The sequence below is a fragment of the Dromaius novaehollandiae genome, chromosome 14 (assembly GCF_036370855.1).
Source record: "Dromaius novaehollandiae isolate bDroNov1 chromosome 14, bDroNov1.hap1, whole genome shotgun sequence".
Taxonomy (NCBI): domain Eukaryota; kingdom Metazoa; phylum Chordata; class Aves; order Casuariiformes; family Dromaiidae; genus Dromaius; species Dromaius novaehollandiae.
In genome coordinates, this window is record NC_088111.1 from 19,358,684 (window position 1) to 19,384,876 (window position 26,193).

Below are 26,193 nucleotides of genomic sequence, written 5' to 3' on the forward strand. Positions count from 1 at the left end.
TAGTGATAAGACCAAGTCCAACTCATGACATGTATATGTGAGGACAACAGACCAGAATTCTGGACCAGGGATCTGGAAATCAAAAGGCCACTAACAGAAGCTTTCCAAAAGGTTTTCTTTACTGCAGTTGGCAGCTTGAGCACTTACACTCCATTTCAAGGCAAATGGAAACAGAATAACTACAAATGCTGGTCAGATGCACCTAAAACATTATTTAAAAAACTGGGAACTTGGGAACTAAGATTCAACATGGATGCAAACTTTGTCTTTTGGCAGACACATCATGACTAAGCTAGTAACTTGGAGTTCAAATTGTGTAACTGTAGTCATTTAAATGTTTCCTACTTTAATTCAGTACACAGGATGCACCACTTGACAATTGCTTACTTAGAACATGTGATAATGTTTTAAGACCACAGAAGTGTTGCACGAGCACATATCTCTTGGTAAGTGCCAGCTGGGCTTCATAAATAAGACTGGTAAAAACTGCAAGCTTGGTATCACAACTCATTAGGATTTTTCCCCCTCCTAAAAATAAAGAGGAAATTAAATCAAGAGTACATTAGTAGTTTCACATTAACAGCTGCTGAAGCCTATGCTGTTTAGACAGCCCTGAGTCTATACCCTGCAGGAAGGCTCCATCAAACAATACTAAGCTCTATGGATTGGCCTGCTCTGATTCATATTGCAGCCTGCAACTGTCAATGTAGAGTAACGGCAGATATCGGCAAAAGACTACACAGCAGCTAGCTTGTGATTCAATCTGAAATCAGAGCTGATAGAAACAAAAACAAAATAACTCCCCCCAGCAATAAATTTAAGGTAGTGCTTGGCAGGGACTACTAGCTATTAAAAAAAGAACACTAGCAGTAAAAATGTAATAAAAATGAAGTCAAACTGGGTCATAAAAGACGCTATTAGTCTCACTGGCACATGCCACTTGCTGGTGAGTGGTTTAAGGACTTTGCAGCTTTCAGTCATTGACATTCTGGTCAAACTTACACCAGTAGCACTGGATTTTCTAGTTTTAAAGATGTCTAGCCTTTGTACTGAATCCAGAGAAGAGAAACTCAAAATCCAAAGATGTTTTTGGAGAAGATTAAGGCATGAAAACATGTTTCTAAGAAAAGCATATTTCTGAACTAGTCACGAACACTCCAGCAATAGGTCTAGGAAGGAATCTCTGGTGTATTCAAAGCCTCCATAACCTTCCAGATCAACTAGTGCAATGCCACTTTGCCTGTGAGAAATTAAAACCCCTTCGGCGGTATATGTCTTTACAAAGGATCTTGTATTTGCCTATAAAATGTAGCTACCTGTTAGGGACCAGCTGATGGTGAGCTAGTCTCTATTCCTTATGTGTAGAGCTCCTACGTACCTGTAGAGACTTCTGGATTCTCCTGTAAATGGGAGACCTCACCAGGCTGCTCCTTGGCTGGGTGTTCAAGGCTAGGGATCTGCTTGTCCTGCTCAGTGGTGAGATCATCATTCTCTGCTGGAAGCTCTTTGTCCTCAGAAGAAGGTTTATCTTGTTCCTCCTGAGTGTCCACATCCACAGCATCTGAAGCACATGCTGAGTCTTGAGCTAGGTGTTCTGTCTGCCCTCCCAAGGGGCCCGTTTCTTCATCAGTGACTAAAGCTTCCTTCGTTTGAACAGGATCAGTAACATCTGCATCAGAGTTATTTTCACTCGCACTTTTCAAACCGCTCTGTGGACCCTGGCAGAGTTGGTTGCCATCTTGAAGCTCCTCGTTTTGAGTCTTGCATCTCTTCCTTGGGGGTTCTTCATCACTGACAGATTTTAAGTCTTTTACTGGCTGTTCCTCCTCTGTTGAGCACTCCTCTCCCTTCTTTGGTCCTGACTGCAGGCAATCTTGTTCCATATCTGAGAGAGTGGTGTCTGGGCCTTGCTGACTAGAATCATCTGGTTTATTCTTCAGACATACTGAATGTAATAGCCATGGCTTGGCAAATACTATTGCAACCAGTCTTACAGTATGGCCTCCTACTTCTAAAACCTGTTGCATTTCAATAAGGTCCTATAAAGAAAAGAAAAAAAGTTTCATTAGCTTGCACTGGAAAATATCAGTATACCCCAATATCATGGAATTCCTATCCTTAACTGGTAGCAAGAAAAGAGGAAGAGCTTAGTGGGCCATTCAGTTTTCTGTCCCTTTGTGCTGAAGTTGGAAAGGTGTTCTGCCCCTTATACTTCTCTGAAATTACAGCACAAGACATTTTTGTTGTGCTTAAATTAAATGAAAAAGTAACTGGGAAAGTCTTTCACTTCCAAAGGTGAACTGTGGTACCTCTGGGTTTCTCAAACAGTTCATTCCTAGCTTTGACAAAGTATTGCTCCTAGCTATGAGGCAAAACTGCCATCAGGCTTTTGGTGTGTTATCTCTCTCTCTCTCTCTCTTTTTTGTCAGTTTATATTTGCTTCATACAGCCTGGGAGATTGTCCTGTTCGAGGGAAATACTAAACATGAATGCATGTATGTATGGAAAGCAGCTGGCTATAAAACCACCTGAAGGTACTGCTGCAAATTCCTGGTGCGTGCAGGTTCCATTTCTTCATAGCTGCAGAAATGTCTCCCCAGCTCAGCTTTGCCAATCCCAAAGTGGGAAGTCGCCTCTATTGCATTACGGATCTCCAAAACAGCAGCTACATCTCTGGGATTATAGCCGTAACATTCTGTACACTCACGAAGAAATCGATCAACTTCATAATGTTCTTCTTGGACTTTTATCAGTCTGGTGAAAGTTTTAGGGAGGCAAGAGACTCCCACAACCATCTTATCAAGCACAGAAGAAACTGCAAAGTAAATAAAAAACAAGTGTATATGCTGTGAAGCAGCTGTTACTATGCTATACACTATGGAAAGATAAAAAATCTGAAACAGACATATTAGGGGTGTTCTAGACTATTTCAATTAAAAATACAGCTCAGCTTTTCATGTTCATTACTGCATCTTCTCATTCTGCCTTGCATACCTGTCTCTGAAAAGACCTGTAGAAGAAGAGCAAGCTGGCTTACAAGGGCCTACCCTCATATCAAAGTGAAGTATCAGTGAAAGACAGCATAGACTTACTGGTATTGTCTCTAACACTCAGCTAAACTCTTAAGTTGATGAGGAAATCATCTTTTTCCTTGAAGAAGGTCAGGTGAACAGCCTATGGCATCAAAAGGCTATGGAGGGCCCTATTAATCAAAATATCTAAAGAAGCTGATCCAGGGTAGAAAGCGATAGACCAAATATGGTAAACTCCATAAGTTTCCAATGCCTTAGTACCATCAATATAATAAAGCATCTGAGCATAGTGTGTTTGGGGACAGGTCTATCACTGCACCAAAACTCATCCCACCTATACAAAGTTGGATCAATATAATACCTTTCTGCAGTCCTGGATGATTAGAGAGTAGTTTTGGCAGTGTTCTTATTTGCTCCCCATCCTTTTATCTGCAGGCTGCCTTTATATTGTGCCTTGTGGGACACTCAGGACAGCTGCACTTTGACAGCCAAGAAAAGATGAGAACAATTGTAATGAGCTGTCAACTCAGCAAACCTGGAGGGCATGTGTGGTAGCAGAGATCTGAGAAAGAATTTCTATTTTACCTCTATCACAACATCAACGGGAATGAGCAGGGACAGCACTAGCCCTTCCATTACAACTAAAGGTTTTCCTGGCTACGTTTGCATTACAGCAGAAAGGAAGACACTCTTGAAGAAGGGAGCATGCTGACAAAAAATTGCAAATTATGCAAGCTGTAAATATTATCAAAATGTTTAAATTACTGTACCTAAAATGCCAGAGATTAAACACCACTATTCCAGACACTTCTAGGAGACAAAGTGAATGTGAATTTCTGTCCAAGTTGCTCTGAAAAGATTTTCTTTTCTCTTTACAGAAGGGAAGGTCTTAGTATGACATAATATGGGATTTTAAGTTATAAAAGGGATTGAAAAATTTCTGGGTAAAGAGATAACAAAGTAGAGGACTAACTTCCTCTTTGGATTAATGGTTTCACAAAATATGAAATGCAGCCAAGGACTTATTACCCACAAAGCATCCCTCTGTAAGCCAACCACCTGTTAGTGCTAAATCAGGAGAGAAAGCATTACAAGGCAAACCACATGCTCTAAGGAGTATGAAGAAGAATGTTCCTATTAGGAGGCTTTGTTCAAATCAGTTCCTCAGCTCAGGAGTTTTCTATCTTGCCTCTTCCAACCTACTTCTGCGCAAATTAGGCCAAACAAAAACTAACCTGGAGAGCTGAGTCTTCCTGGAACTGGTGTACATCGCAGCTTAACCTTCACTTGGCAGGAATTAACCACAATATTGTCACTGGGACTCAGATTGCGTGTGCTGACAATTCCAGGCGCATAGTAGCCTCTCATCAGTAAGTAATTGGTATGAGATGCTTGACGAGCTTTTACTTCTATTCTCCGTTTGCCTCCAGAACTGTCATCTAAGTCGTCATCCTCCTCCTCCTCCTCCTCCAGTCCTTCTTTTCCCAAACTACAGCAAACAGAAACATTTTGTTTGGGGTTTTGTGTTTGTTTGTTTTCCACAATAATATCTTAAGTGACTTATTACACAGAGCAGAGCAGGAACACATGCTTTTCTGCATTCCAGACCTTAATCATAAACAGCTGTGGATATGTCGATAGCAGGCTGATTTAAAGTGCTGAGAACAAGCAGCTAAAGAAAGGATAATACAATGAAGGTCCCTGGAAAAGGAAACACTCCTTTTTGTGAGCATTTTGAAAGGAACCCAAAATGTTTCAGCCTTCACTGCTGAGACTCTGGTTTGGGAGGTACTTTGTCACGAGGGCACATCTGTTAGAGGACAAAGGCTGAGACCATAAAGGATATTGCAGCATAGGGGAGACTGTTTACTTTTAAGAAGGGAGAAAAAAAAGTAAGAATTACAGACCACACACTTCAGTTACTTAAAAAATAAAACAAACTGTAGACAACCTCAAAGTAACATGGGAATAGTAGTAGCAGCCTGGATGGATTTCCCAAGAACAGATTTAGTCAAACCAACGCTATTTCCTTCCAGGACAGGACATGAGCCCTGATGGATAAACGTGAAGCAGGTAAGGCTCTGAGCAACCTGACCTAACTCTGAAGTTGCCTCTGCTTTAAGCAGAAGATTAGGCCAGAGACAACCACAGGTCTCCTTCCAGCCTTTTCTAAGATTATTTAGACCTTAAGTACCTTCTCTTCTAACATTTTTATAACCAAAAGAAAAAAAAACAATTAGAAAAACTAGTGTGAATCCACAATCAGTTTTAAAACTGGACTCAGATGCCTGTACTCACAGCTGGGACTTGTCTAGGGTTCAGCCTTGGGTGTATTTTCACTAATGACCTGGATGATAAAAGATAGACTTTGCTTATTAAGTTTTCAGGGGATATCAAACTGGAGAGGCTGCAAGTATGTAGGAGGACAGGATTTAAGTTCAGAACATTTCCAGAAAACTGGAGAAATGGCCTGGAAAAGAACAGGAAACAATTTAATATGGACAAATGCATACTATGTATATCATATACTATGCACCTGTCCTCATACTGGAGGGGAAATAAGTGACTAGGTAAAAGAAGAGAATCTCGTTATAGTGAATCACAAGCTGGACATCAATCACCACACCTTTTTTTTTAATGCCTAACAGAATGGCCATTCATCATCTTGGGCTGTATGAGCAGACATATCTATATAATACATGATGTAATTGGCATATCTCTGCCAGCAAGAACATGGTGTTTGGTTTTTGACAACACAGTTCAGTGCAGAGGAGAGTAATAAGAAAGACAAAGATTTGGATAATATACAAAAAATAACTAAAGCAATGGAGACTGCCTATTTTAAAGAACAGAAGATTAAGGAAGAAAGACTATGATAACAATCTTCTAATATGTAATAAGCTGCTCTAAAGAGGAAGGGATTATACTGTTTTTCATATATACTGGCAATAAAGCAGGAAGCAACAGGTTAAACTGCAGCAAGAGATTTTAGCTGCACACTAAGAAAACATAATGATTATAAGGATAGCTATTCCATAAGACTGGACTACCTAGGGAGAGAGTGGAATTTCAATTATTGGATGTTTAAAAAAAATAAATCTCCAAAGAATAGACAATGCATAGAACAAATACTATGTAGAGAGTTTTCTCTGAAAGCTGAAACCTTGTTATTAATCCTTGTTAGTCCTTGAAAACGGATGGTGATGAAAATGATCATACGGCACACACTGCTCTCCTTATTACATTAGCTCTGGTAGCAGTGAAGTGCCTGGCAATTTAAAAGTCACATATGCGAAGACAAATGTAGTCCAAGGCTATAATGACAAGCACTAACTAAAGTGCCATTAAATCCTCAAAACGCTCCCTGAAAAATAAAAATCTAAACAATGTCACAGCAAAACATGTTAAGACCCAGAGCAGAAAGTGCTAATGCTTGTCAGATTTCTTTCAACCATCAAATCTTATTCACTAATAGAAATAATGGTGCTTACCTTTTGATCACTTCATTCTCAACCATAGTGCTGTCCACTACAACTATCTGCTCTGGGATTCTCACATTCACAGATACAAGCCCCAAGGCAAACAGGGAAAGCATCGCCACACAGTGGCCTCCAGGTCCATCCATAGGAAATGCAATCATGCCTTCTGATGTATTAGTTTCTTGATCTTTAAATGAGAAGTTATCTGGCTGATCCGATTTTTCATTATCCTTCAGCTTCTCGAGGAATTGAAAGGATTCTGTACAAATTGTACTGGGAAACCGCCATGTAAAAACTCTGCACAAAAGAACAAATTCAAACAAGCACACAACATTGATTTTCTGTTCTTACTGTTTATGAATTTCAGTCCACTGGTAGCACAAAAATAATGCAATAGTTTAAATTCTGTGCTAAAGCTGGTAACTATGTACCTTCTACATCTACTTGCACAACTATGTGGCACCCAAATAGCTATATGGCAAATGTAAAGCAAAGATCTCATCTGCTGCTTCAGCATTAAATACATTTAGAGCTAATGCCCTCCCCACTGCCACCATCCAGGTACAGTGCAGCACAAAACAGCGCAAAATAACTGAAGAGGAAAAGCAAGCAACCATCAGAAAGACAAGAGTACTAAAGAAACCTCTCCACCATATCAAGAACTTCAGTGCTACCTCCCCTCTCTGTATGACTTTGTAAAGGCTTGCTCAGTGAACTTGGCTCTACATCCTGTACAGCCCTAATTGCTAACTGAATCAAGGGCCAACATATCTAGATGTTACCTTCACCTCTTCAAATTTAGCTGTGATGGTCAGGTTCTTTGCTCTAGATACTTCATATGTATTCTCTCCCCCATGCCAAGCATACCTGGGTACATTCTTTTACTGGCTCACACATAAACAGTGAACTTTCTGACACCCACCTGTAGTAACTCTGAGACAGCTGATATGACATGGGCACGAAGGGCAAAGCCCGGCTTTTCTTTGGACCCAGCGTGTGGTTTACTCGACGGCGATTGACCAAGCTTCTCTTCTGACACTCTACGAAAGCCTTCACGAGAATGTCATCTCGGTACTCGCGGTACAAACGAAAAGTCTGCAAAAAATACCCCACTCAGTGTAAACACTTGACCGGTAGCTGGCATTATAACCCCAGCCAGACACTTAATTCCACAAAGAAGTGTTAGATCCAAATCCATTGTTAGACCCACCTACTTGAAATTTCCTTTGACTGAACGAATACAGAATTACAAGCTAGAACTTAAATGATATACATAAATTCACTTGTTACACTATTTATTGCTTTTATAAGCTTCCGGGCTTTCCATAGCAAACACCAATTAAATTAACTAAATATGAGAGAACACTTGATATTCAAAATGCGATCAGGCTCCTGCTAGAATTATATATGTAAAAAACCACTCATCTGCACCACACCTGGGTGGACTCTTCCCATCGTTTTACCAGGAACACCTGCTTCCATGAGCTTGTCTGATAAGATGTTAACCTCCCTTTGAACATTTTTTTTTTAAAAGTACTTGACAGTGACAGATGATCTATTTTTTATGATCCCCAATGCTGAAGGAGAGGCTAACTTTAACACCACTGACAGCCAGACCCTAGGACTGTCTTTGTGATATCTCCTCCAGAGCATAATTCCAATCGCTTAAGTAGGCACTAAATTGTCATATAGTTTGGTCCATTAGAAGGGATGTGGAGTTCATTTCATATGATTTTCGGGGACTGCTCCAACCTCACATCTTGCAATCTTACCCTCACAGAGAAAAGCAACATATTGAAAGTCTGCCTGGAACAAATAATTTCCTTCAAGTGGAAGAAAATCCCCACAGAATGGACATCACAGTTCAGATCTAAGCTTCTGAGTTTTTTGTCTCCCATTTATCTCCCGTATGTCAAAGTAGGAAGAAGAAACTCTTCAGGGTTGTATGTCCAGTAAAGTTTGGTCCAGATACTGTACCTGAAATGACTGGCAAGATTTCATCTGGTTATCTGAGAGCGCCAAAGTGCTCTGAATCAGATTCTGTAGCACTAGAAAATGAATATCATAGATGCTGAAAGAAAAAAAGGAGGGGGGGGATTATTCATGATGATTTTCGAGCATGAGGTACTTAGCTACTAACCTAGCATAAAAATTTTCTAACTCAATCAACTGCTTCTAAAATGGGTGTATAAAGATATGAGAGCACTACAGCTGAGAACTGTTGATATAAAGGCGCTTGTTACTTTTTTCTTGTCTCTCCAATCGGGACTTTTGGATCAGTCGAGATAATTTGACATAAAATTACATTCTCTTTGATAACATCCCCTCCTTTTAAGGTATAGCTCCCATGTAGGAAACATATACCATTGTCATAACGATAACAGATCACCAGAATGAGTGATTATTGCCTAGTTTTAGTAAAGAATATTCAAATAGGAGAGCCTGTTCTTATTACAGGTTTTGGAGAACACTCACTGGCAGGTAAAACTTCCACTTCAATCTCTACCTGTCCAGAGCATGAGAGTCCCCATGATATTCATAGCCTAACAACACAGAGGAGGTGCTTGCCAAGTGCAGAATTCTTCTGCCAAAGACCACATTCCAAATTCTCTCTCTGTTTTCTGCAAACATGAGACCTGGGTTTGACTGGCAGTTTTGCATTCAAGGCACTTTCTCTTCTCTGCGCATGACCCCTGATGGAACCAGTTTTCCTAGAGCAACTGAGGCTTCCCCAACACAGTCTTAGTCAACAGTGAAGTTGTTTCAGCAGTTATGAAGTACCCTGGGACTTCAGTGTTGCCTATGTAAAGTACCCAGCATAACAGGGTGCTGGCCACAGAGGACCCACTGGTTGCCAGTGAGAGCTACCTAAAATTAATTTTTTTCCTCCTATGACTATTTTATATAGCAGCTTCTACTCATATCTTATGATAAACTTCCAAGAAGTCTTGCAATTCTCTGATGAAGTTTAGTTTGAGGAATCCCTTTCTCTTGCCAACGCAAGTAGCAACCACCACCTCACTGCTCAGAGAATCAGAGTGCTCAAATAGAGAAAGTCTCTTAGATATCAAATTCCCAATGTTGTAGTCAGGTCTAAATATTTCATCCTTCGGAGAGAAGTTGAGGGAAGAAGACTAATAAAGCCATTTAAAAGCAGATGCTGTTCTTTAATGGACAATCTATGCCTGGTCCTGGAGAGAAAACAAAAATATTTATCTCGGCTCAAAATCACTTTCCTCATGTTCTGCTATTCCCAGACACCTCTTCTGCTTCTCTTCACAAGTAGAAAGAGGTCTGATATCTGTAGAATACTACAATGGATTTCAGAAATGATCTTACTACTTCCTAAGTTCTGGTGAAGAGAGCAAGTGGAATTAATTTCTTTTGAGTGACAAAGGAGATTTAAAAAACAGGATTTAAAATTACATAAATGCTGAAAAAGCAATTTTCTTGATGAGGACATTTTGAGAAGGTTATTGCTGCTTTCAATTTATTCATCAAATCCATAATCAATGTCAGGTCCTACAGCCTTGAGAGAGTATTTTTCTGTTAGTAACTTTACACATTCAACAAACAGATGAAAAATGTACTGAATTAGAAGACTCTACATATGACTTTCATTGATGTGAGGGTTGACATGATCTTGGGGAATCCTAATGGAAAAAAAAAAAAAGATATTACTGCTACTCACCTGGTGAGACTGTCCTCTTTAGTGTTTTGATTTGTGTCGTCTCCAATCGCCAAAACTCGAAATCTAGTTAAGGGAAGAGATAAGAAAACATTGAAACAAAAGTAACATGCCTTATACTGGATCTGTGCCATACAGAGACCTTGATTTTATAATCAGCTGTGAAACCCAGAGGCCGACAAGTGCCACTGCTAATAAGGTATCTGTTGAAACAGCACCAGGGTACTATCTGCTCCAGCAGCTCTCAGCAGAAGTGTCAAAAATTAGATGAACTGTCCTGATCAATCTCCCTCACTCTACTAAGATATCTGTCTGGAAGGGGAGACACATGTGGACAGAAGACAGTACAGAATCAGCACAAACATAAATAAGACCATCTTTGACAGCAGGATTCATGCAAAGAAACTCATAATTTTTCTTCCCCTGATCCATGACAAAAAGGATTGGCTATTTTATTGCATTTTTGCACTTCCAGTCACCAACTCCAACATTTCTGCTGTAATGTACAGCTCTTCCCAGAGTAAAAAAATTTACAAAGGTGCTAAATTTGTTATCAGAGAATGATTGAGGCCCAAGTTCCCACACTTATCTCCAAGAGTTATTCATCATGGAAAAGCTTGACAATCTGTGGCTGGAGAATGCTATACAAAGCTAAGCGCTTTTCTGCATCAACAGCTTTAGACACAGTACTGAGATGATTTATCTGAGTAACCAGCTACAAATTATGATACAAAATGAGGCCAGATAACCTGGAAAATAGTAAAGGGAAGTCTTCTATGACATTAAAATATGTTACATCTGAGTATCCCCATCTCTAATAGTAAAGCTGAGGAATTGACCATATATGAATATTTGATACTGTAAATTTTGGGTTTTAAAAAATACTATTTAAAAAAATGAAAATGGTTCAAAATAGGCAAGCTTATGCAAATAACAGAAAATTAGTTATATGTATTTAGGGAGTATGGATTTGAAAGAAATGTTGCCTGTTCTATTAACTGAAACTTCTTTTGATAGGAGAACAGGTAACAGAAGGTGTAAATCACACAAAGCAGAGAACAGGTAAATCTGAACTGCCTTCCTCCCACCCTCTCCCAGCCCCCATACAGACTCAAAAATAATTAAATCATAACTAAATAATAACTAAAATACCTGGAATATAGTTCCTGCAAAGTATCAGGAATCTCAAGTTTGGGATTCCCCAGGGTTGAACTGAATTTCTCTTTCAGTCTTTCCACAAACTCTTTAAATTCCTTTGAACAAACCTTTGAAAACAAGAGAGAGAAAAGTTATCAAGCTCAGTTTCTTAGAGTGGGAAAAGATGCTGTACTTTCAAAATGTTCACAAAAAATTCCACTAGAATTGCTTAGCTTGTGCATCATCAAATTGGAGAAACAGACAAACCAGGAGAATGCATTAAAAAAGCTCTGTAAATGTTATATTTGCTGATTTGCTTAACAGTTGCTGGTTCTACTTGTCATTAGGCTGTCTCATAGTTACAAGTAACCAACCAGGAACATATTTTTTTTAAAAACAATTACACTGAATTTACTGCATAAGATCTCTTGCAAGAGCTCTGTTTAAGCTTCTCCCGAAGTCTTTCTTCCCCCTCTCATATCCTTCATAGTCTGCATCGTATTCTTTGTTAAGTCTGTTTGTACAAGCACTGCTTGGAAGAGACCTGTTACATGAGAATAATGGTCCTGTATCTCTCTGCAAACAAGTTTTTGCTTGCCTCCAAAGACAGTCTTTGGAGATGGGGACAAACGAGAGAGGGGAAAAAAAGACCAACAAAGTAAGATAAGATAAACCAAATAGAACATTTCTCCCCTATATGGTAAACTAACCAGAGAAGAAATACATAAAAACTGTGTAAGAGCTGCATTCTTTGCAACTTCTTTCCATTCAGGCCCTCTTCCCAGAAGTGTAAGACCTCATTTTGACCTCCTTTCCTTAGCTCTCGGGGCAGAGTAGGTGAATGAGAAGAGAAGATGCACTTGGTATTATTTCTGAATTCTGTATAAAGTAAGAAAGTGTGACAGAAGACCCAAGCAGAAAACATGCAGTCTGTTCTCCGCAGCATGCATATTACACACCGCATGCAGTTTATTCCCACAAGCAGCCCAGCAGGACCAAAGTCAGTCCTTTGGATGCTGTTTATGGCCATATTCCAACTAGCAAGTCAGGCCTTTTGGTGAAACCAGTCCAAAACAACCCAAAGACTACACCACCTGCGCTTCACATACATTCAGTATCTCAAATTCAAGCATGAGAAAGCACTGAGGAACAGCAGTTACTACCACCTCAGCCAGTCTTCTAGAGATTCCCACTATCTGTTTTCACAAAGTTCCTAGTGGTCAGAGAATGAAAATTATAGCTGCAAATCACTAAAGATGCAGCGCTTTAGGAAAATTAACATGAAGAAAGGCAAAAGGTATCAGAAATATCAGTTGCAAGGCAATGCAGAGACACACGCAATTTTTCCAGTAATGTCTTACCAGCGAGCAATTATTCTTTATTTCAACAAACATGAATCTAACAACAGAACTGGTTGGCATTTTCTGACAATATAATGAATGCAGTCATTCCTGGATAAAAACAAAGACAAACTTGCCATTACAAGGTCCCAATTCTGAAGTTTTGGGATTCAAAATGGAAGGTTTACATTTTCAATGCAAACAAACTTTTCACTTCATAATTGTAGTTAATTTAAGTGATAAAAAGCTCAAAACTTAAATGAAATCTTTTGACTGACCAAATGAAGGCTTCTCTCAGATGATTTGTTTACATTCCCTCACCCACCCTCAAAATTTGAGGCAACATTTCAATATGAAACTGGAATAAAAAATGAGAAATTACAGAGCAAAATTGTTTTCTTGCTCAGATAACAAGGAGGCCGACAGGACTGGAAAAAAAGAATCAGTGCACATGCATGCTCGGTCATGGATGTTTAGAAACAAGCACAATGAAGAAACAAAATTTTGCTGCACAGCAGGGCTGTTTACATGCCTTTGGAAGGCTGCCTATTCTTATCTTGCTCCCAAAATAGCAATGATGTAGCATTTTTACAATGATGCTATTTTTAATATAGCTAAGAGTAGAAGGGAGAGATAAGAAATGAAATCACAGTAATCCAAACAGAGCAAGTATTCACTAATCCAAAGAGTGTAAGTACTCTATGACCTTTTAGAATATTTCTCTTCTTACCTGTGGATCTTCATAGTTATTTTCTCTATTCATGAAATCCTCAGTGAGGGCTTTATCTTGATAAACCTCGGCAAGGCAAACTCTGCAACAGATACAATTGAAGGTGTTGTAACTAGTTGAAGTTTTCTCAGTTCAATGCTGCTCAGAGAAATTAATGCACTTATTTCAGCTGAAATATCATTTCTGTACCTTCCAAGAACAGCATTAATCAAACAGGATTCAAGGAAAAATTCTGCCTAACTTATCATGCACATACTAACATCTTCAATGCAACCAAGCCAACTCATCACCATCTCATCACTTCATATGAACTGTGACAGAACTGAGAACCAAATGTAAATTCTCCTGCTATTGTATTTGTTCTCAAGAAAATGAGAGCTAATAAATGATAAAGCCTCTGCCTTTTGGAAAAACTGCTGCTCCACAGCACAAACACATTGCAAGAGGAGTCACCATGTAAGTCAGCCAGCGTAAAACCATCTCAAGATTTTATAAGGAAACAGAGAAAGTGGATGGGGACAGGAAGCAGATGTGTTCTGAAAGGGAGGGGGGAGGAGCTGAAAAAACTCAGGCATTTTTGTTCCTCTGAAACACAGGATACCAAGAAATAGTTTGTAAGGGAGTTGCCACTCGCTGCTTTTTCCTGTTGATATGTCCTTGTTTTAGTCGGAACATCAGAACAGTAGGGATGAAGTTCTCCTGCCTGTCCTTCTTGCACATCCCTATATTTCTAGGCTTTCAAGAACTATTTGACAATTAAATTCTGTCATTAATAACCCAACTTGGATTAGTTCATCTGTATATATTTATCTCCTCTTTCTAGCTGAAGAAGAGATAAACAAGTAGTGCAAGTAACTTTTAAGTACCTTAACACTTGTTTCTTGGTTTGAAAAAGAGGCAATTATAGACATTTATAACTGATGATCTAAGACGACATATATAACTGATGATATGATTTTTCTCCTCACGGTTTTGCAGAACATTTATTTTAAGAGCAAAAGATTAATCATAATGGACCAGACCAAAGTTCCATTTCAATCAGTATCCTTTTATGACAGATGCCAAAAGGATATGGATTGGAAAGACTTAAGAAGAGACTGTGCATTCAGTTATATTTTCTTGGTGTAATCCCCCTGCTTCACGGAGTTGAAACAGGAATTTCCTGATTCAAAGATAATGTCTTTATATTTAACAGCCCTGCATGCATTTTTCTTCCATTAATTTATGTAGTTACTTTCTGAACCCATGTAAACTTTGGTATCCAGAGAATTCTGTGGCAAGGAATTCTACAGCCGTAGCATGTGCTGCATGAAGAACCGCTGCTGTTTGTTTTGAAACTGCCAGCTTTGATCTTCACGTGATGTCCCTACTTCTTGTGTTGGTACAGACGATGACTAATTGTTCCTTCTTAATAGCATGAATACGATGAATGATTTTAATGTTCTCTAACATCTCCTCTCAGTTCTGTTTTCCAGGCAAAGTTTAAGTCGATTTAGCCATTCCTTGTATAGAATCTGTTTTTACACCTCTGATTGTCCTTGCCACTAATCTCTGTACCTTTACAAAATGTACTGTATCTTTTTATGAAGTTTTAGGGGAGGGAAGAATATGCAGACAGAACAGGAGCTAGGACCAGAACACTATAGTGCCTTCAAGATGCAGATGTACCATGAGTTTATATCCTGGCATATTTTCTGTTTTGTTCTTTATTCCTTTAATAATAATTCTCCATATTGTTTCCTTTCTTAACTTTTTTTTTTGCCATTTTCATGGCATAGTAGAGCCCCAAGACCACATCTGTCAAAATCAGCCATTGTATATGTAAAATTACAGTTGTTCCCCTTTCAGTTGAATCATTTTATATGAAATTTCATCTGCCATTTTATTGTGTAGTCACGCAATAACATCAGGAGGTCTTTCTGTGCTGCCCAGAGTCAGCCTTCATCTTCATTGACCTAATTTAATAACACAGAAAGATCATCACTTAGTGTTCATCCCTTTTGCCAGACCAATTAGTATGTGGAATGGCATGTGTCTTACCACATATGCCTGTATGATTCCACTAGTGACTCCCCTCAATCAAGAAAACTGATTATTTACTCCTGTTATTTGTTTCTCACCTTTAATCCAGTTAGTTTGAGCATGTGAGGCCCTTCCATTTTATCCTATGGCAGCTTGATTTGCCTGAGCCTTACATGAGGGACTTGCCTAACACCTTTGGGGATTCCAAATACATTTGGCAGCTGTATTATTGCTGATCCTGCCTTTCCCGTTGAAAGACAGATTTAGTAGCACTATGGAGGCAGAGAAGTAGAAATTTATATTCACATGAAAGAAGACAAAAACCTGGGAAGAGCAAATCCCTTAATTTCATTTCAGAAGAATTTAGCTTATACCTAGAACATAGAGAGAAACCTTCTTACTTAAAATTAAGATAGGTCTGGGGATTTCTGACAATGTAACGAGCTCTTCGTCCAACAGAATGAGAAGTTTTATCTAGGGATTCTTCAAAGCTGGCATGCATGATATCTCGAACTACTTGCCATGGAACAAAGGGCCCTTTTACCTGTGTGAAGAACAAAAACATTTAAGTTAAATTTCAGCTTTTATGTACACAAACAATGGTTAGAATCAGGATGAATTCCTAGGACCAATGTTAAGTGTGTTGAATATGTAAACCCATTAAATAGAGAGGCCTTTTCAAATACCTTTGCATTTAGTACATGACTAGCAATTCGGCACAGCATGAGCAAGCTGTCTTCTTGCACTGTCCAAGTGACACGCAGACGTGTCATTCTCTGCAGGGCACTTTGGTCAGCTTCATCATGGTAGCGGAGCCTTTTGCTTTTTTCTACAGAGTTGTCTTCTAACAAATCCAGAAGAAGACAGTTAATCTCAGCAGTATATTTTCTGATGAATATCAACTCCTATTACAGGTATTATCAGCATTAATTGTGCTAAGGCAACTCCAAGGAGCAAAAACTAGAATGGGAGACTTACTGGGCTAAATACACAGTCCTTGCTTTGGGAAACACGGCCTAAATAGAGAAGAAGTGGGTTAAGGGAAGCCACAAGCAGAGGGTGACTGGACAAAACTCAAGCTCTTTGCAGCGTTATGTTTCTGTAATACGGTCAGACTATTCACTATGACACACAAAAGGGAGGTGCAATGAAAAAAAACCTCTGAAATACCAGATAGGTCAAATGTATTTTAATGAGGTTATACCTGATCTGCAGGAAAAACTGAAAACTTGCTAGAGACTATGCATTCAACAAGGTGTATGCACTATGAAAGCTTACGATTTATGATTTGGAGAATACTGTAACACATTAGCAAGTGCTTGTGAATTACTATCTTCTTTCCAAAAATTCTTTTATATTTTAATTTACACTGAATTGTCCTTAGGGCTAGGTGCATCAGAACAAGAAAAGGAATAGCTTGCCTTCAAAAGATAACTGAAGGGCAAGCTTGAATCATCACAACTGGATTTTACACACAAGAAAGTCAAAGTGATGTTTCTTGCGAATAAAAGCACAAAGAAGCAAAACATTTCATATTACAAAAGAGAAAGATGTTCACCTTGACTAGTGCAAGAGCGGAAAAAAAAGCCATTAGGGAGACGAAGGGACTAGGGTTTTATTTCCCATCACTAACTTCCCAGCCAATTCAGAATATAACAGTCTCCTTTTTACTGTTGCTGTATGATTTATCACCTCAATATCATAAAGACTATAGTAAGAGATAAATTCTGCTAGGAAGAAAGTTTGTTAACTACAATTTTAATTTTTTATTTCTTTCCTTTTGTGCTGCTTTTCCACCCTTGGTTCTGTCATTCAAATGTAAATAGCTGGCTGTGTAAGAGAAGCCTGTTACACGCCACCTTGGACACAAAGAGGAGCAGTCCAGACATGCACACACATGCAGTGGATCAAAGAAAGTTTATCTGTCTGGATGTGAATCCCTAAGAGGAGGCAGAGGAAGAGGAAGAGGAAGAGGAGTACAGGGCCGGGAGCAGTACTCAAAGTTGAGTGTGTAAGAATGAAAGAAGAAAAGCAGAGAAGGAAGTAGGCAATGGCAGCTGAGAAAGTAAAATGTATTAACACCTTGCCTAGGAATGAGGAAACAACCACATTGGCAAGCTAACTGACTACAAAATAGCCTCCGTGGGAGGATGCTCTGAGCCAGCAAAGGGAAAATGACTGTGACATTGTAACAAGCTGATCTGGCTCAGACACAATTGGGACTTCTTTGGTTTGCACAGTACAGTAGTACAACCATGACTCAAACACAGGTAATGGTTACAGCATGCTCCTGTTTTTCTCTAGAGCTAGTATAGAGCCCTGTGACATTCGAGTCCCTTCACTAGAAGGGCAACCCAAAGAGATGGCCAGTCCCAATTCCTATACCATACGTCAGTCACCACAGCTTTTCTGAAGCAACTTACAGCAGGCAGATGCATTGAAAAGAATATTTCTTTTCATGGCATGCATGCTAGTTACTTACCTTTCTTTTTCTTCTTCATCTTCTTCCCAATGTCTTTCTTAAGCCTCTTCCTCTTTTGGCTTTTGCCACCTCTCACTCGTTTGGTTCGATCCTGAGTTGCTTCTTTACTTATTTCAACACATTCTTCTTTCTGGAGAAGTGACTCAGATCCTGCTTTTGCTTCTCCCAGAATGTTAATTTTGTTACCTAAGATGACATGTGTTTACATTAGTGGAATTCTATAGCAATTACATTCTACAATATTGAGAGCAAATGCCGAAGTTTCAGTATATTAAAAGATGCCCTCTCAAACTTGCCCTTTGTTAATCATGTAATTTCATGTCACTTCTCAGCAGCTCATACAGAATAACATCTCACATAAATGAAGACTGGTCAGGTAATTACTAAGCCTAGAGTAAGGTGCACTACCTCAAGGGAGTCAAGTTGAGGTTTTATTATTCAACTTGAAGCTTTTCCTCCTTCTTAGCTTAGATGTTAGTCTATGTAATTTTAGCAGTGCCTTAATGAAGATTCATTACAGTGAACTTTTAAAAACTTACTGGAAATTTAAATCAAGGCAGACTTGACAAAAATGGCTTAGCAGTTCCAGAGTTATGAGTGTTTAATGTTGCATATTATTCTCAATTTAATATTAATGTAAAAGGTTTTTAATTTAATCCTTTAATCCTTTTAAATTGTCAAATGGAGTTTATAAAAATGTGACAAGAATCCTTTGCAACAAGGTTTTAGATTGTAACTTCAACTAGACACTACAAAACAAGCTAGGGATGAAGAAAATTAGAGGTTTTAAAATGCAATAAGCCCATTTCAAAATGGATGCCCTTGTCTAGCCATACCTACATACAGCGTACACCCAACAGCTTGTCTGTAGAGCAACCAGAGCCTAACATGCAATGAGTACAAGAGTATGAATGCTCTTAACTTCAGTTAAAAGATGTTACAGCTATTTTCAAAACAGTCATCTCAATACAGAAATATGCGCAGGACAAATTTCAGTTCATTTAAATGTAGAACTGTCTGAAATGTTAGAACTCCTTTATACAAAAAATATTTTTCTTTTCTCATCTCCAAGTTACCGAGGAAAGCTCCAAAACCAATGAAGCAAAAAGTTTTTCATTTTTGGGAAAGAGCAGTGTGAAATTCTCATCCAATTAAGCCAGTGGCAAACCACCCAAAAGATTAAAAAAAAAAAAAAAAAAGATCACAAATTGCTTTAGAAAATAAGGTTTGTGTTCTACACTACATGGGTACAAACCAGACCTCTGATATGACTAAGGCCTTATCAGAAAGCTATGGCACCTAACATGCCAGTCACAGATAATATTCGTGCCTATGGACTTTCTGCAAACTGCACACGAGAAATAACCAAGGATAAAAATTACTGTTCCATATATCTAGAAATAGGAAAGGAAATTAGTTTTTATTTATTTTATTACCCCAGAAGCATCCTGGATTATTGTGAGGGAACAGGCATAACCCAAGTCATCATTATTGCGTTTGACAAAGACTGTAACAGCTATAATGCACTTACAGACAACAAGGATCATCGCCTTACCTCCAGTACTGAGGGGAAGGGGGTGTTTTGTTAAGAAGGTTTGGAGTCTCACTGTCAGTCCATTTTCAGAAACTGTACTTTCCTAAAACAACAGAACTTTCACCAAGGTGATATGCAAAAAGCCAAAGCGTGCACAGGTTTTAACATTACTATAAACGATTATCTTTTAGGTAGTGTTATGATCAATTTAGAAGGATGTTTTTAGCATAAATGTTAGAAAGATTCCCGGTTATGATGAAGTATTGATTTATTTTTGTTATTACTGCTACATATTTGAATGATTCTAGAGTGTTTCTTAAATCTTATTAAAATCATCACTTGATTACAAAGGTTAGAATTTCAGCAAATCCATCCAAGTTTAAAAAATATCACTGGGAAAGAAATGCTTGACTTCCTTTCTTATTAAGGAGGCTGAGCAGAATTCTCTGTAAAAAAACTGTTTTTTTTTCCCTCAAAGCAGTCTACATTTCACATGACCTCCAAAAAGCACACAACCAAAATGCAAACGCAGACATAAGTATATGCCTCCTATATCATATTCTACCCAGTATAATTCTGAGCTCAAACTGATTGCAAGATATTAGAACTTTCACCATTCACAGCAAAACCCATTTCCCTTGTGTGGAGTTCACTGGTGACAGAAGTTGATCAAAGGAGTGAAGAGGACGGCCAAGACCAAAGAATTGCAGGAGGCCCTGTTAGTGCTGAATGACTGGGTGAGAGAACAGTAAATGAAATTCAAAGCGAAATGATACTGCCTGAGTGGAAAACAGGCAGCTCTAATTTTACATATACACTCATAGGCTCCAATTTGACCATTACTGTCAGGAATGGGATCTTAGCGTTATTATAGCCAGTTCTGTGAAAGTATCTGTTTAATGCACAGTAATGGCCAATAAGCAAAGTAAATGCTAAGAATTCTTAGGGAAGGAAGGTATCATTATGCAGCTATAAAAATCCATGGCTGGCTACAGCCTGAATACAACACGTGATTCTGTTTCCATCTTAAAAGGGGCATAGCAGAACCAGAACAAGTTAAAAGAAAGGCAACGAGAATGATCAAAGGCAGAAAGGTTCCATGCTGAGAACAGTAAGTAATCCAGTACTTTCCACGCTGGAAAAAAAAGAGATGGTAATTGCAAACATGAGAGGGGTTTACAAAATCACAAGTGATACAGAAAGGGTAATGGGAAATTGTATTTTTCACAGTTTCCCTTAGTACAACTTTTGGGGGCATCACAAACACCAGAGATGGCAAGCTTAAAACCATCAAAAGGAAGTGATAATATGTTGCAGGGCTTTGAAACTCCTTGTTACAAGGAGTTTTGGATACCAAAGGCTTACAGGCATCCAAAATGCAATTAAACAAATTAATGAAAGAAGAAAAAATCTATTGACAGCTATGAAACATCACTACCATTCAGGTTTAGAAAGAACTTGAGCCAAAACTGCTGGTATCTGGAAAAATATTTTGAAGAAAACATTGCTGTACATGAGGTAAACATATCACGATACACCTCCTTTGCTCTTATCACGTTTCCTACAAATCTTTCATTGGTCACCACCAGACATTGGTCTGACCCAGGACGGTCATTCCTATTTATTTATTTTGGACTTCCTAGCATTTTTTGCTGTGTGTCTTATTCTGGGTATTTCAGTTTTCATCTGACAACTTGTACATTCTGGGAAGGTAAGAGACACCAGTAAGTGATCTTAATTTCTTATTAATGAAATATTTTCTTCTTTGGTTATGTCCATTTTTTTTCCACTCACTTCAGCATCAAGATTTGCCACACTTGCCATTCATTTCTTTCCAGTGATACAAAGCCTCACAGAGGTGCGTGTTTATGAGAAAGCACACAAGTAACAAGATTTTGCTATATCAGTTCTTAAGAATATTAAAATAGGGAAAGGCACTACACAATGAATTCATTTAAAAATACTCACCTTCCTAGTCTTATTGATGATGTAGCTTGTCCAAATCCAATTGCGTTTTAAATGCCCATAAAAGCTGGAATCTAGACCTGCAGCTCCTAACCCATCCCCAGGGATAGTTCCGTCATCAACCACCTCTCGACTGCCTCTAATGGAAAGAGTAACAAAATATACAAAAAAATGATTACTTTGCAAGAGCAGCTGAGAAGACACTTCCTAAAAGATGTGCACAATGTTCAGAATTCTCCTCCTGCCCTCACAGTTTAAATAGGGTTGGAAAATAACAGGAGAAAAAGGGATTCTCGCTCCCTTAACTCTGCTCCAGAAGTAGAGTAGCAACCAGGTTTTTCCATTACACTTTTATAGCCAATATGTAATCACTGAGCTTTAAGTTTTGAAATCACAACCAAAGGAACTTCATTATTATTAACTAAATTGCAACTGCCATGTTAAACACTGCCCTCAGTACTATTCCTGCCACAAAACTAAAAAATATACCTGCCCAGATGAAAAACTTTCTCATGGCAACTGTGGGGAAAATTTTCACAAGAAAACTGTAGGCTATCACATGCCATGGGCCATTCAAACATATTGTTAAGTACAGTTCTCTCTGTTTTTCTAACAAATACATTAAAGCTTTGTTTAAATGCACATACAAGCCAAAACACCAAAAACCAAACCAAAACAAAACCCCAAACCCACAATGTACATCTAATTCCCTGGCAAAGATAATTGAACTGAGAATGAATGGCATGTAACAGATGAATCAGAGCCCTTCCTGCACGGCTGCAAGTAGTTCAATTATTAAGGTGGTGCTGTAATGCAGAACAAAAAAAGTGTCTATTTATAAAGAACAAAAATCATGGAGACAACACCTGCTTCTTCAAATAAATGGAAATATGAATGAGCTTTACATATCTAGTAGGTAGCATACGTCTGACAGTCTAGTACAAACAAAAAAGTATTTTGGAAATCCTGTTTCACCTTATGAAAGAGTTATTCAGAGCTACCATGAAAAAAGGATTTCAGTCAAGCTTTCAGCTAACAACTCTTGGATAAAAAACATTACATCACCAATTCAATTAAAAAACTGTTTCTTGATCTTAGAGAAGTTGCAGTCATTTCCAGCCTAACTACAAGTCATAACCATTTAAAAAGATTTTGTAGCATATAATGGAGACCATATGAAAAAGCTGACAAGTAGACTGAATAGAATTTGATCTACCAGCATGGACCAGTGGAATTAGGGTCCCTCAATTTTTTTAAGGTAACTTGATATATCTGCCTGTAACACTGAACTAATTGAAAATATCTTTAAACAGACTGTTTATAGCTTATTAAAACAGAAAAGAATATTGACAACAAAACCAAACCACACCATACAACACTCAACATAAAAAGTGTAACTGGCATTCTACATGGTTATCACAGGTCATAAATCTGCAGTCTTCTCAAGTTTCTGGTTGTGATTAGGCAGAAGATGAGGTGTTCCAGAGGATACTTCCAGATATCAGCAGTTTACACTGATATCATAATAGGAATTAATCTGTAAACAATATGCAGCAAATTGCAAAGCAGAATATGGAACGTGACTCTTGGGAGCTTCTGAAGCTACATGTTCCTTCGGATCTATAAAGCCTTGGAACAGGGAATCTTTAAAATTTTCCCTAGCATTAACTGTACTAACCAATCTTTTTCTCTCCACTTTACTTTCCCAAAAGACTCTTGCAACCCATGTCTGTCCTAGTTTGGAAGGAAACCTGAATCTGGTTTTCCCACTTGGCTAGCATAAAAACCTGCTTGGTAGGTAACTTCCCTGTAAACATCATACATAACTAGCTATCCTTTCCACTAGACAGCCTCTGTATTGCAAGAAAACACCAACTGAAATGCTAGAATCTTAACCACACTTGCTGTCAAGTAACATTCTCAAAACTAGAATGGTTATTTTTACCCACTCTATTTAAGCAACAAAACAAACAGGAAAGAGACATACGTGGTATATTCCAACATGGCACACTTTCGTTCCAGATTGTGTTTATCCACCGCTGACTCTTGCTCCATTTCTACGTCTAGCGCAGTGCCAGTCTCCTCTCCTTGAAGATTACTTCTCTTTGAGCGAGGAAAGCGGACAACTCCTAGGCATGCAAATAGTTTTGACTATCAGGATGAGAAGCAAGATTTTAATCCAGCAAGATTTTAATCTATAAAAGATGCTACTGTGTTACACAGGCTAATGGCCTTCCAGTTAATTTCCTGCACAAGGTGCTAACTTGCCCAAACCGTACTCAGGTCAGAAGTATAGGGAGGCTGGTACTGTTTGTAAGTAGAAAATTGCAGCAGTTCAGTGACATTCTAGGCATAAATCACAGCCCTTAAGATGTCAGCCCTTAAGATGAGATGCAAGCCCTTTACGTTGGAGATATATTTGGGATATAGCACAGGAGTCACATGAAGGTTTACAGAAAATAAAAAAAAGGTCTGATCAGGCTGTGAAAGCTGCAACAATCACAAAACATGCTACCATTTGACAAATGTGTAAAGAATTTTTTGCAGATAACTGCTTGGATGCAAAAGTAAGATACAATTATGAACACATAGAAAAGTGTTGTCTGGCATTTCAGGTACTCCCTCTCCCTGCTCCTTTTATTTTTTTTAACGTATACATGTTGTAGCTGCATATCCTCTTTACAAATGTAAAAGGATCAAACACAAAGTCCAAAATACTGGGTTTCATAAACTCCCTTAACTTCTACTTCTGATCTAACTCAGGCTATTTATTAGAATCATGTTGCTAAACCTTCTAAAAAAATAAATCTCCACTTCAACTGATAAAAAGAACTATGACAAAAACTACAGGAAAATAGTCACTACTGGTAACTATTATTGAAAAGGCTTTTTCATGGTTGGGTTGAAGTTTAACATGGCTATGATCAAATTTCATACTTCTAACAGGATAGTAACATTTTCCTTTTAACACCGCTCTGAAGATATGAAGTGTGCAATTCTGATTCTTGGATCTCAACTTCATAGAATTACACGGGCAGAACTTCAAGTTCCAGCTGTTTTTGGTCTACAAGGAGACCAGTCAAGAGAGCACGACAGCGGAAGTGACAAAAAAGAACCTGCCTCATGTTATGGGAAAGGAAGAGGAATTGTGGTATAAATGAAACAAAAGGTAAAGGTGGTAAGAATGTACAGTTATACCATACCCAATGGTGTATTAAGGCAGACACATTGCAAATCAAACCAGAAGTTTTCCACATCTTGCATGGTACTCAGAACATATAAGCGTCTCTCAAACGGGCGGCTACTTTGAGCCAGGTTATAGTGAGGGTCGCAGATAGTGGTATCAACAATCACTGCATTTCTCTTCATATACACAAATACCTGTCAAATAGAGCATGTTTCAGGCTGATAGGTAAAAATCACTGGAATTGCCTAATTTACAGGACAAGCAATTTAATGTAGTTCAGGAGTGGTTAGAACTTGCTGAGTCTTTGCTATTTGGAGCCAATACTCTGATAAGAAACACACACACGCACATTGCAATCCATTCCTAAACCTACTTTGCCAGCAATCCAGAAATTTCATTTCTAGATTGATAATGACAGTTTCTTTTCCTCCTTGTGCACCAGGACTATTCCAAGTTTCCAGAGAGAGTGATTATTTTCTACAAGCTTTCATTCAGAATTTGATGAATAATTAGATCTGATTTGGGGCCTAATTAGCTTTCTTATTCTTACAAAGCATATGCTGGGAAGGTGTTCTCTCTTGCATGTTCTCTGTATTACAAAAAGATGTGCAACAGCATCATCTACTTTACTCTGATTTTATTCTGTGTTAGACACCCAAGACTGAACATCATTTTAAAGATTGTTCTCACCTGTGCTAAGTTAATATGTACCATTAGTTTCCTTGAATTAAATGAGAACTTCTAACAACTTGTCTGTGGTATCCCTACAAGTAGGTTCCTTATGCTGCCACTAAATAGCCTAATTCAAGTGTATAGTTTTACTATTACCCTCAGTTCCTTTATAAACTAAGACTGCAGGAGAATGTAGCGCACATGTTTAAATGCAAAGGTCACATTTCATAGTCAGGGTCCCTGGAGGCCCTTTCAGAGCTTTCTTCTTTCTTCTTTCCCAAGGATTCAAATGCCATCCCAGTTCAGTGTGATGGAAGAGAATGTGACACACACACTCTTCATATGGAGCTACCAGTCTGGAAATTTCCAAGTCACTGTTGTGTGCAACTTTCAGCATTGTACGTTTGAGACATCTCTTTCCAGAGAAAGAGGCAGAAGTTATCTGCACAACTTGCAGTATGTCACTAGGAATTTGAGGTTTGCATACACATCAACATTTTACTCAATTATTTAAGGTAATCAGAAGCCTGAAAACTCATTTGTCTCACTGAACAAATACCACGCAGAGCAACAGCTAAGCTCTCAAAAAATTACCTGATCTTTGTCTTGAAACTTCTCTGTTGGACCAAACTGTACTAGTCCCATATAACATAACCTCTGAAGATTTTCTACCACCGAAAAGATGTACCTCCTGCAGTAGTGTTAGAAGCATTACAATTAGCACTCATGAAAACAATAATTACAATGATACCAGAAAACATATTATGGAGAAGCCTCAAGTTTCAGGAAATTCACTGCTTTTTTAAAACACTAGGTTTTAGAATTTCTAAAGTGATATTTTCTTGGAATCATCAGCCTGTGGAAAACATATTAAACCTCAAAGCCCACGTTTCCTTTCCTCAAATCAGAAAGGCTATTAGCCAAT

At 38.4% G+C, this 26,193-nt stretch overlaps 1 protein-coding gene across 2 annotated transcripts in view; it reads right to left on the reverse strand.

Moving 5' to 3' along the window:
* GTF3C1 (general transcription factor IIIC subunit 1) overlaps positions 1–26,193 on the reverse strand; it is a 57,179-nt gene that overhangs the window by 3,849 nt on the left and 27,137 nt on the right. For both annotated transcript variants that reach the window (XM_026107711.2, XM_026107710.2), the window contains exons 18-34: positions 25,863–25,959; positions 24,613–24,790; positions 23,397–23,538; positions 21,413–21,548; positions 19,466–19,547; positions 17,911–18,096; positions 16,115–16,272; positions 15,830–15,972; positions 13,407–13,488; positions 11,352–11,464; positions 10,203–10,265; positions 8,489–8,582; positions 7,434–7,606; positions 6,524–6,808; positions 4,268–4,521; positions 2,529–2,815; positions 1,379–2,039 (exon numbers count right to left, since the gene is read on the reverse strand). In XM_026107711.2, the coding sequence (XP_025963496.1) occupies positions 1,379–2,039; positions 2,529–2,815; positions 4,268–4,521; positions 6,524–6,808; positions 7,434–7,606; positions 8,489–8,582; positions 10,203–10,265; positions 11,352–11,464; positions 13,407–13,488; positions 15,830–15,972; positions 16,115–16,272; positions 17,911–18,096; positions 19,466–19,547; positions 21,413–21,548; positions 23,397–23,538; positions 24,613–24,790; positions 25,863–25,959 (3,134 nt within the window). The remainder of the gene's footprint in view (positions 1–1,378; positions 2,040–2,528; positions 2,816–4,267; positions 4,522–6,523; positions 6,809–7,433; positions 7,607–8,488; positions 8,583–10,202; positions 10,266–11,351; positions 11,465–13,406; positions 13,489–15,829; positions 15,973–16,114; positions 16,273–17,910; positions 18,097–19,465; positions 19,548–21,412; positions 21,549–23,396; positions 23,539–24,612; positions 24,791–25,862; positions 25,960–26,193) is intronic.